This window comes from Diceros bicornis, chromosome 1 (genome assembly GCF_020826845.1).
Source record: "Diceros bicornis minor isolate mBicDic1 chromosome 1, mDicBic1.mat.cur, whole genome shotgun sequence".
NCBI lineage: Eukaryota > Metazoa > Chordata > Mammalia > Perissodactyla > Rhinocerotidae > Diceros > Diceros bicornis.
Genome location: NC_080740.1, coordinates 52,353,504 through 52,365,005, shown reverse-complemented (window position 1 = coordinate 52,365,005; position 11,502 = coordinate 52,353,504). Strand labels below are relative to the sequence as shown.

At 39.1% G+C, this 11,502-nt stretch overlaps 1 protein-coding gene across 1 annotated transcript in view; it reads right to left on the bottom strand.

The window, feature by feature from the left end:
- Nucleotides 1–2,433: 2,433 nt before the first annotated feature.
- HSPA4 (heat shock protein family A (Hsp70) member 4) overlaps nt 2,434–11,502 on the bottom strand; it is a 46,876-nt gene continuing 37,807 nt past the window's right edge. Inside the window, exons 14-19 of the mRNA XM_058540350.1 lie at nt 9,510–9,662; nt 8,472–8,597; nt 7,317–7,424; nt 6,110–6,229; nt 4,886–5,047; nt 2,434–4,667 (exon numbers count right to left, since the gene is read on the bottom strand). Of these exons, the coding sequence (XP_058396333.1) occupies nt 4,464–4,667; nt 4,886–5,047; nt 6,110–6,229; nt 7,317–7,424; nt 8,472–8,597; nt 9,510–9,662 (873 nt within the window). The 3' untranslated portion in view covers nt 2,434–4,463. The remainder of the gene's footprint in view (nt 4,668–4,885; nt 5,048–6,109; nt 6,230–7,316; nt 7,425–8,471; nt 8,598–9,509; nt 9,663–11,502) is intronic.

Sequence of the window (11,502 nt, the reverse complement as noted above, 5' to 3'; positions counted from 1 at the left end):
CATTTTTCCATTTTGCCTCCTAGCCTGCTGCTTGAGAGAGCACCTCCTTCATTTCTACACTTATGGCACCTGCTTCAAATAGCCGCATCCAGCTCACAGAGGACAAGGGCATTGAGGGTCATGTCCCAGGGCTGCTCCAGCCAGAGGCAACGGAGAACCACCCAGGGAAGGAAGGCACTAGCAACTCCACGCCTGCCATGGTCTCCAAATAACTGGTGGGGACTAAGCACATTTGCACACAGGACAGATGGCCCAGGATGCTGCTCACTCTCCTTCCTTCCCAAGCTGATCCCTCATCTCAACTAGGCCAAGCTTCATGACCAAGTACTTTCCACCTGCGGCCTCACCGCACACCCACCCCCAAAACCCAGCCCCCATCCTTCTAAAGTGGCCCCACAGCATCTAACTTTGCTGGCCACTGCCACCTCTCACTTCTTCAATTTCTCTCCTCCCTAACATGCCCCATGCATTATCATTCTTCTCTGGCAGCTCCTTGTTTCCTTCAAAGCTTCCACTTCCTCTTTCTGACATATCCAAACACAATCCTTCACTCCCTATACCAGGAACACACCCCATCCCCAATGCTGTGGCTCCAGGATCTCAACTCCATCTTGTATGACTTCCTAATCTCATCCAGGCACCCACCATCTCCACTGACATCTGCAGACTTGAAGCTCCACGTGTCTGTCACGTCTTTTATTCCACGTTTGAAACTTGGGAGTCATTCTTTTTAAAATACACTTCTAATTTTTTTAACGCTATGAAATTCTAAAATGTATATTATAGACATCTTAGAAAATACAAACCAGCAAAAATTTACAAAGAGAAATCACCCACAATGCCACCTGGGAGGAAATCATTTCATTTTGAAACATCCATCTGGTTTTGGGTTTTACGCAAACACATTTCATGTTCTTTCCGAATATGGGAAGCTGTGCATATTGTTTTATAACCTACGTTTCTCATGTAAAAATATAATCTTTCTGTTAAAGCCACTTAAAGAAATATGACTGAAATAGATCAAGTGTACAAAGGTGTATTATCAAAACCCAGATCAATAAAACATCAAGCCCCTGAAGCCAACCTCGCGTTGTCATTACCCCACAAAGGTTAACTACTTTCCCAACTTCTAACAGCATAGTTTTTGTCTTGAAGTCAAAATCTCCCCTCTTCCTCCTTCGATACCAAAATCTACCATTTCCCCCTGCATTTGGTTCATCTCCTCAAACGTGGGTTATTTTAAAGGTCTCACTACCTCCAACTGCCTCCTGGCCCAACTCATCCTGCACATCACATGAGCACCCCTAAAACATCATCACTCTCAGGCTAAAAGATCTAAATAGCCCCCAGTGCTCTACACCAGAACCCAAATCTATCAGCCCTATCACCTCTGGCAAGCCCCCTACAAAAACCAATTGAGATGCTTGAAAAGCATCTCCAAGGCCACTGATCTAATGTCTTTGCATGAATCCTCAACAACCTCATGGGAGCTCTGAAAGGAAGTTATCCACATTGAGCTGAAGCTGTCCCATTGCAAAACCTTCACACCAGCCCTGGCTTTGCCTCCAACACCCTCTTCTCAGTGACATGAAAGGACTCTGGTACCTATCTTGGGTAAATACGGATGTTAACTCTCTTTCCCAGTGACCCCAACACCCTTGTAAAATGGCTATGCTCTGGATAACTAACTAGTCGGTCCCAGGCTTCCCACTCACCTTACCAGATACCCACTCCTCTCCCAAGGACAGTCCCCGAAGAAAACCAACCTTACTACAGACAGGTTTCTTGAAGGTGGCTGGCACAGGCTCTGTTGGTAGGCCCTGGCAGGTCAGCTCCTCCTAACACAACCAGAGCACCAGGACTGTTAAACGGCAGGACCCCACAGAGCAAGGCCCCAGACCTCTCCCCATCTAGGCCCCACATCTTGTACACTTAAGGTCTCTTCTGATGGCTTCGTCCACTTTCACCAACACTCATCACCACTCTACATATACAGCAACACACTTAGGCGCACACATTCACACCACATATCCAATGGTGGCAACAGTTACTAGCACACTCTGGGCCATGCCCTGTTCTACAAAGGGGCTGGCATCAGTCCTGGCACTAGCCCTTTAGAGAGCCATAACCCACCTTCTGCTATTCTGAAAACCCTCCAAGTAAGTCCCAAGGTAAGGATTCCTACATCAGAAAACTGGGCCAAGACTCAACATGGGAGAACAAGTACAGAAAGAGAGCAACTGCTTGCCACCCAGTGTGCTGTGCCTCAACTGTTCTTCAGGCTGGAGGTCTCCGACAGAAGTTAACAACTGGAATTTAGCTAAGAGGGCTCTTAACCTCTGGAGAAAAGCTTTTATTGAAAACACACAAACGCGTGCGCACGCATGCACACACACACACACCCTTCATTAAGAAATTAAGGAAACCATTCCGTTGAGTGTAAGACAGGTTTCTTTTATTAATTTTTCCTAAACTTGTCTCATGTTTACTGAGTGTTTTTCTTAGTCAAAGAACGTGACCTGGAGCTTTAACAAACCAATTTGGATAATACAACCTGGATAAATGCTTGTCTGCAGACAAGTCATCAATTATCACACACTCTCTGGCCTGGCCTCCATGTAAATCCAATTGGTCTTAAAGCCTGTCTAAACAGAGAGCAAGCAGACCACATCATCTTATTTCTATTTTAAAGTTTAAACTTGAAACTCACCCCGATCCCAACACCCACACCCTCCCCCACACACAAAAAAATTTTATTTTAGAAGAAATGGCCATTAAGGACTGAGTCAGTTGCATAAGAATTGGCTTAATCCTGCAACCAGCACTCCAAAGTAGCTGTTGGCCTCACAGCAGGCCAGCTGGAACTCTTGAAACATGACAGGTAGAGAACAGATAGAGGATGCTCTAAAAACATGGCCAAGTCCTGGTGCTGCAAGGCTTCCATGCATGCTTACACACCAACATAAATATACTTTCACCTTCCTCCTCTCTAAGCAATTTTTCTCTGTAGCACTTTAGAGCTTGTAACACCCCAAAATTTTTTAATGCAGAAATGGACAGAAACTTATTCTAGGCATGGAAGGTATAATCTTATTTCTAACAACATAGGCCAAAATTAACAGAGAGGCACTCTGTTATACAGAACAACAATTATTACAAAGATCCAAAATGTAACCAACAAAGCTATAATAGTTTCTAAGGCAGGTACCAGCTCTGGCCTCTAATACAGGCTTCCCTTTGGAGATTCCAAAACGCCTCACTCCTATCAACACTGCCCCAAAGGGCAGTCACAGGGAATGCTTTGGTGCTCCAGACACTGGCTGCACAGTAAGAATAAGGTGTTGCTGAAGTCGGGCACCACACTTCTTTAACACTAATTTCAGACTCATCCAGTACAATCCATTGTATCTTAGTTTTTTTGTATGATCTGTCAGCTGTTTAACACATACAAACTGGCAAATTCATGACAGATATTAACACTTAACACACAACTGATTGTGAATGAGCTAAAAAGAACTTGTCCTAGAGGACTTCCAGAAGTCCTCTTGTCCTAGGACTTCAAGCTATACCTCAAATTTACACAGAGCATCTCTCACCTGAATAAGCAGGCCAGGATACAAATCTTTACACCATAATTAACAAGAATCAATTTCTCAAATTTATCACGCCTATATCCGACAACACACCTACCCAATTCTAACCTTCTGAAGAGAAAATTATTTAGATTTTGATGCCTGGGGTAGCAAACACATTTTCAGGAACATACTTTCTCAGGAAGAGCTTCCAGGTCTAAAATCCTCAGTTAACAACTTGCTCCAGGTGAAGAGGTCTATTTTCTCAAGAGTAGCACATGGCATTTGTACTGGGAGCTCCTTTACTGGGGGAAGGGGGGAAGACAGGGTGGGAGAGGAAGACGAGTGGGAGTGAAGTGTGAAGAAGCTCAGAGCACACCTCCTTGTTCTGCTACGTTAACCCATGCCATGCCAGGCTCTACCCCTCAGAAACAGAGGGAGACCCGACCCCCATCCCCACACCAGGTGGGGAGCCTTTGTGGCAATCTCCACAACAGCTTTTTGAAACACAATTAGAGTTCCTGCCATATATGTTATAATGAAAAGTCTGCTTGATAGCTAGTTATAGCTTTTGCTATAGCTCAACTTTCCAAAACAAACTTAACTTTGTATAAGCATGATTAAACACAAAAGGAGTGAAGCATAAGCTCAGTAAGTTCTAACTGGGCTTCTAAATAGTACCATTATGAAAAAGATACAATGCACTTAATTTCTGTACCGAACTATTTAGAAGTCAAAATGCTCCATACATCACCTACATCCCCTCCCCCGAAATCCCCTAAAAACTGACTAAGAAATCTCCAGTATTTGATTGCTCTAGTTGATATTTAGAACAAAGTTGACAACTTAAAGCTTTATAATAGTCTGTTTTAATATAAACAATTGTTGGAATCAATCAATGTCCATTTCAGGAAGCTTCTTGTCTGAATCCGAAGGCACAGCTGTGTCTGTACCCTGCTCGGCAGCCTGAGGGCCTGGGTTGTCTCCTTGTCCATCCACTGGTCCATTCTGCTCTGCATTTTTTTGTTCCTCTTTTGGAGGTTCCACTTTGGGTTTGGGCTTTGAAATTATAGGGCTACAGATACTCATCAGCTCCTGGAATGGTAAGAGAGAAAACTGCAGTTTCTTATAAAAATAACCAATTTTATATGTCATTCTAAACCCAAGTCCACAGTCTCTCACTCAATCCCCAAGCCAGAAGCTAAAATGCAATAACAAAGTTCCCTCCTAAATGTCACTTTAAGGACTATTAATAATAAATAACAAAGCTGACCAAAAAAAAACACTATTAAATATTTAAAGCCATAAATTACCTTAATTTTAGCTTCAATCTCTTTTGCCTTGACAACTGGATCCATGGTCAGACTCTGCTTGTTCTGCAGATTCAGCTTGTTATTCATCCACTCCATGGCTTCATTCGTGCTTTTTTCCACCTTCACCACATCAGCAGCATCCAAATGGTCATACTGGTCCTCCTGCAACCAGTAATCAACCAGACAAGTGTCAAAAATACCATACTCAAATATACTCAAATAGTGTCTAGTTCTTCACTGTCTTTCAAAAAGTTACAATCTTTCCAAAAATGAAGCACATTTAGCCTCACAATCTAAACATTCAATTCCTTAAAAATTCTTCAAGAAGTAATTCCAATTTTTAAAACACTCAGGAAATAGATTTAAAGGCCAAAAACATACATAAAGGGAAATTAAAAGGCTTCAAGAGTATAAATAGCACATGCTTTACATAAAATCTTTTGAAGATAATATCACAATGCAAAAAAATTACATGTCATTAGATATGAGAGCTGAGGTTTAGGACTGCTAGTTAGGAACCAAAATAATAATGAACACAATTTTTTAAAGGAGTCGTTTCAGAAGAAAAAAATTTTTTTAAAAGAAACAAGCTCAATTTATCACTCAAAGTTTCTTACACTGATAATACATCAAGAACCTGGAGTATTCTGGAGCGGTTAGGAACCCAAACTCTGGAGTCAGACCTCAGGCTGAATCCCAGCTCCCCAAACAGTATCCTTGGGTGTTGCTTAAGAACAATGAGGCTTAAAAAAGTTAGAAGTTATCTATAAATGTTGATATTACCACCTACTTCATAAAGGTACTGTGTGGATTTAATGAGATAATATATTTATGGAGTAAATATCACATTCAAAAATTGGTAAGAAGTTTACTGCTGAAACAGTCCTACATCTGCATAACAAACCAAATTATCCACCTAATGTGTTTTCAGAAAGACAAGGATAGAGCAAGTTAAGTCACTGAGGAAGCATTTCACACCAAGAAAAGGAAATGCAACAATACTGCTCAATTGCAGATTCCACCTATTAAAGAGAAGCAGCAAATACCAGGGCTCTTAATAAGATTCTATAAAATATTATACATTACATTAACATCCAAAAAGAAAACAATACTTAAACAATAGTTAAAGAGAAGAAGAGAAAAACATATATAAACGCCTCAAAACTTAACTCTACCAAAACAAGAGTAAGGAAGGGTAGGGAGGAGGAGGTAGGAATAAGATACCTTGTTTTTGAAAGAGCTGATTACTTTCATATACTGTTGGATTTGTTTCCCTAGTTCTTCAAATAATTTTGGTCTTTCTTCAGATTCCTGGAATCGTATCTTAATAGGCTGACCTAGATTCTTAACAGGAGAGAGAATATACAATTGTTCATAGGGAAGCTTAAACTATCAAAGGAGTACTGTTTCTACTATCACTAAGACTAATTATGAACTAAAGTACATGTAACCTCCATGTGCTACATATAAGAAATTAAATATTCTTCCCTAGCCCACTGAAATATATCCTCAGGCTAGACATGAGAATATACCTCAATACTGCTCCATGTGGAGCCACTTCAACCTGTCACTTGAGCCCTAATTCTCAAAACACAGTGAGGAGACAACCAAAAAGGAGATGCCTCCTGATAGTGCACAGGGTCGGACCCTCTTAATACATACTGAAATATTTTTGGATTTAATATAACATGAGGGATTTGCTTCAAGTAACTGGGAGTGAGAGTAATGAAATAAAACTGGCCGTAAGTTGACAACAGTTGAAACTATTACTCTCTCTACTTTCATGTGTTTGACATCTCCCATAACAAAAAGTAAAACTAAAAACTCAATGGGAAGGATCTCACAGGAGACTCCTGTAATTTCTGCCCAAATGAGGGGAAATTGCAAGCACTGTCCCTGAGCAATCCCACTCCAGAGGTTAGTCACAATGGCCCATTTGACAAGAAACTAATCTCCAGAAATGTGACAAGTTCTTCTCGTGTATTTGCATCTTTTTCCAAGCAAAAGGCCGCAACTTTAGACAAGTACCTCATACTTCTAACCCTACGGTTTAACGATCAGATTCTTTAAATCCAAAACCAGATGCTCTACTTTATTGAGAATCAAAGCTATATACAGAGCCCTGCACTGCAGGTGCCTTTAGGACAGGGACACATCTTGCTAGTCTTTGAATGTCTTGACATCGAGAATGTACTCAATCTCCCATTCAGTGCAACATTTTAAGTCTAATCTCAATTTTCAGAAAAGTTCTCTTGTTACTCTGAGGTTCTAAAAATGAGAAAGACAATGAACCTAAGTGATAAAGCATATAGTTCTTCAATCACTTTCAGCCTGTCTTCGTTACTTGACATGAGAATTCCTCTCTATTTTGAAACACTCTCCTGGGCAACTACAGCATGAGTTGACACTTCTGCTTTCAGGAGTCACTTACTTTTAATTCAGCCAATTTATCAACATAAATTTGCTTTGGCTGGTCTTCTCCATCCTCATACAACCAATTTTCAGTATCTTCTAGTTTCAAGGTAAAACTGTTACGATCCTAAAGATGAAGAAAACAGTGTAATTAGGTCAATCAAAAATCAACTGATTTACCAGTGGAGTCACAGTCACAGACTGCAACATATCTGGATTTGCTTTAAAATATGGGGGGAGTGGGGAGACGGGAGATACAGAAAACAAGACTGGCAAAATGTTGTTTTGCTTGATAGGTACAGGGGGTTTTATTTTATTATTCTCTCTGCTGTAGGGGACGTCTGGGTATGCTTGGAAATTTCAGAATTAAAAACTGCATTTAAAAATAAGTGAGTTATAGGGGCCGGCCCCGTGGCGTAGTGGTTAGGTGTGCGCGCTCCACCGCTGGCGGCCCGGGTTCGGATCCCGGGCGCGCACCAATGCACCGCTTGTCAGGCCACGCTGTGGCGGCATCCCATATAAAGTGGAGGAAGATGGGCACAGATGTTAGCCCAGGGCCAGTCTTCCTCAGCAAAAAGAGGAGGATTGGCATGGATGTTAGCTCAGGGCTGACCTTGCTCACAAAAAGATAAATAAATAAAAATAAGTGAGTTATATAGTTAATAATACTGTATTGCATATTTGAAAGTTGCTAAGAGTAGATCTTGCAAGTTCTCATCACAAGAAAAAAAAAATTTTGTAACTACGTATGGTGATGAATGTTTAACTAGACTTATTGTGGTGAGCATTTTGCAATGTATACAAATATTGAATCATTATGTTGTACACGTGAAACTAATATAATGTTATATGTCAATTATACCTCAATAAAAAAAATTTAAAATAAAGGAAACAGCAGGGGAAAATGAGATGATTCAAAGAAAAATACTAACTAAACAGTATTATGCAAAACTATCAAACGAGTGACGCCAAAAAAAAGTGATGCACAAAGACTAACCTTTGGGAAATGCTCCACTAATGAAGAAATACAAAATAAAACAATATAAAACGTTTCCCCAAAAAAGTACATTTGTAATCATTTTACTGTATACCTACAGGTGCAAACTTCCCTTCTAATGCATTTAAGGATGCTCCCAGAAGACAGATAATAGGTAGGCAACTGGCACGTACTTACATCTTCACTCACAAACTTCTCATATTCACCACTGAGCTTCTCTCTCATTTCATACACATATTCTTCTACTGCATTCTTAGCATCATTCCTCTCCTTCTCCAGTTTATCCTGCATGATCATCTTACCCTGAGAACAGTATAAATTAGTTAGACATTTGGAGAACTGAGACAATTTCCTCTTAAATATTAAGTAATATAATCGTAAAAGTAGAGAAGCCTTCTTCCCCAAATCCTTTTAGTTCTGCAAATCATCCAGAAAGGAGAGCTGGAAGCATTAGTCCTCAGTAAATTATGAAGATCAAGTGAGAGTTTTGTGGGTGTGCTTAGAAGAAAAAGAGCAAAAGAAATATCAAGAAGTAGAAACCAAAAGCGAAAACAAGGAAAATAATTTAAGACGAGAACTTTAAGAAACCATTATTAGCTCAGTGTCACAAGGTAGTATACTCAGCTGTATTATTACTGTAGAATACCAAGAAAAATCAAATTACTCATATACTATAAATGCTAAAGGTTCTATAAAACAAAACTACTCTAAAATCCAATGGATACATAAGAAATGTCACAGATAATTTAGTAATTGTGCTCCAGGGTCCCAAACCTCACATGACTCACCATAACAAGAGTTACATATTGACTAGCAATAGTGGAAGGAACTAATGACAAAATAGTGCTATCATTAATGCTATGTGATTTCTCCTGCCGATCAACTTCCATAACCCACCAGCTCAAACATCCCCATCTCTAGTAAACAAACATACACAAACATGAACGATACCTCCCCTAAACCAAAGACATAATGTCAAAGATCTCATAACAGAGCTTCTAGCAATACAGACATAATATCACCACAGAAGTATTTTGACACTACATGGGATCTATCAAATTTGCCCTTGCAGGACCCAAAAATCTAAAATTATTTTCTCAAACTCCAAACAACCAAAACTGCATAAAGGTCACTAGACACAGGGTTTGAACACTATGGTCACACTGTCACATTAATTTGTTAGCTTAGTTGTTCTAAGAGACTTGAAATAACAACCTCATTTTCAATGTACAGGTTGAGCATCTCTCTGTCTATCTGCCATAATAGCTGACTCTCGATTGGCAAGTCCACAGTACTGGTCTTCACTTTTGCCTTCTTGGCTTGAGGTGGTTGGTCCATCTTTTTGTCTTTTGATCCAGCTTGAGAGGTCTAAAATAACAGAAATCATCAAGAACAAACACATATAGAGACTACCTTAAACTTCCAAATGGGTCACATTTCAAAAGCTGTTTTTGCTTTTGTATTAACTTAGTTTGTTTTCTGATGATCCAAACAACCTAGGACTATTTCTTTTAGTATCTGGAAAGTTAAACTATATGAGTAGTCAAATCCATAGAGAGAGAAAATAATGATGGTTGCCAGAAGCTGGAGGGAGGCGAGATGTGAGAATGGAGAGTTGCTGTTTAATGGGTACAGAGTTTTGGTTTAGCAAGATGAAAAAATCCTGGAGCTTGGTTGTACCACTGAATACACTTAACACTACTGAACTGTAGACATATACATATACATTTATAAATACACACACACACATATATAAAACAACTTCCCATAATCCCACAATCAACATATAATCACTATTAAATCTTTAATTTTCTTCCACTCATCTAAACATACAGGTGTGCATATTAAATTAGTGGCGAGAGGATACGAAATTTTGATGGATGAGAAATTTATTATCAATATGATTTCCAAAATGTCTGTACCTATTTACATTCTCACAAGGAGTGAGAGAATCCATTCCACTGCACCCTGGCCACAAACAGGAATTCATTTACCGTTATCTCACGATTATTTTCTTTGGGTCAATAACCTTTTTTTTGCACACTTATAAACCATACTTATTTCTTCAAATTGCCTAGTCATGTTTCATCCACTGTTCTCTTAGGACTTTAGTGATTGTTTCCCCAAGTGATGGATTCTCTAGTTTTTTCTAATTCTAAATTATTTGTCCATACAAGTTTTTATTGTTGAATACATCCATCTTTTCCTTTGTGATTATGTTTTTATGCTTTAAAAGCCTTTCTCTGACACACATTAGAAAAATATTCACTCCAGTTGTCTGTTTTTTCCTTTTAACTTTCGAATTCTTCTGGAATTCAATTTGCTCTACGACATGAGGCAAGATTTCTTAGTCATTTCCCTACATCCTATCCAAGTAACTTATGTCAGTTGCTGAAATTTATGTATCTTTTCTATTTCATTTCCCTTACAAACAATACTATGAAAGGCACGTGTTCTCAAGCCACCTGATGGAAGAAGCCTAAGTAACAACCCCCCTGAAACTTCCCATAGCTCCACGGCATGGGGGGAAAGGGGAGGGGGGCACCTCTCCTTCCTCCTTTTTCTCCTTGACCATCTTCCAAACACATAGAATAAGAACTTCTCTCTCCCACTGCTGCCACCAACCCAGCCAAGAACATAAAGGGTTTTCCACCTTGGAAAAGGACTGTAGTAGACTAAAGCATCTGTAAGCATGATTTCCTCTGTTCATTATTTTGTTTTTTACAATTACTTGCACAGCTAAAGGAAAGTAATTAAAGTTTGTTAACTGATATGAAAATGGATAACAGACTCAAAAGCCCCCTAAAGGCTCTGCCAAACTTTTTTAAATGCCACAATCAGAAATCTCACCTTAGAAGGTGAGATTATATATTGCAATATCATAAATAATTTGAAAGAAAAGGCGTTTTCAATGCTGACAAATTTAAACATGAAAACTCGAAAGTTAAGAATTAAAGAACAGGTTATAAAGGATTCAAAAATGTTATGTATTCATTTAAATAAATGCTTGGGATAAATATATTATTTACAAAATATATTTCAAAACATTATTATTTAAAACAATACCTTTTGACAAAAAGACAAGTTTCAGAGAGTTGACAAAATCTGAAAAAATTTTATCTCATTGTTTACCGATAGAGAATAAATTATGAGTAGGATGACTATTAGTAACAGCCATTCAGAAACTAGCATGAATCAATCACTAGCC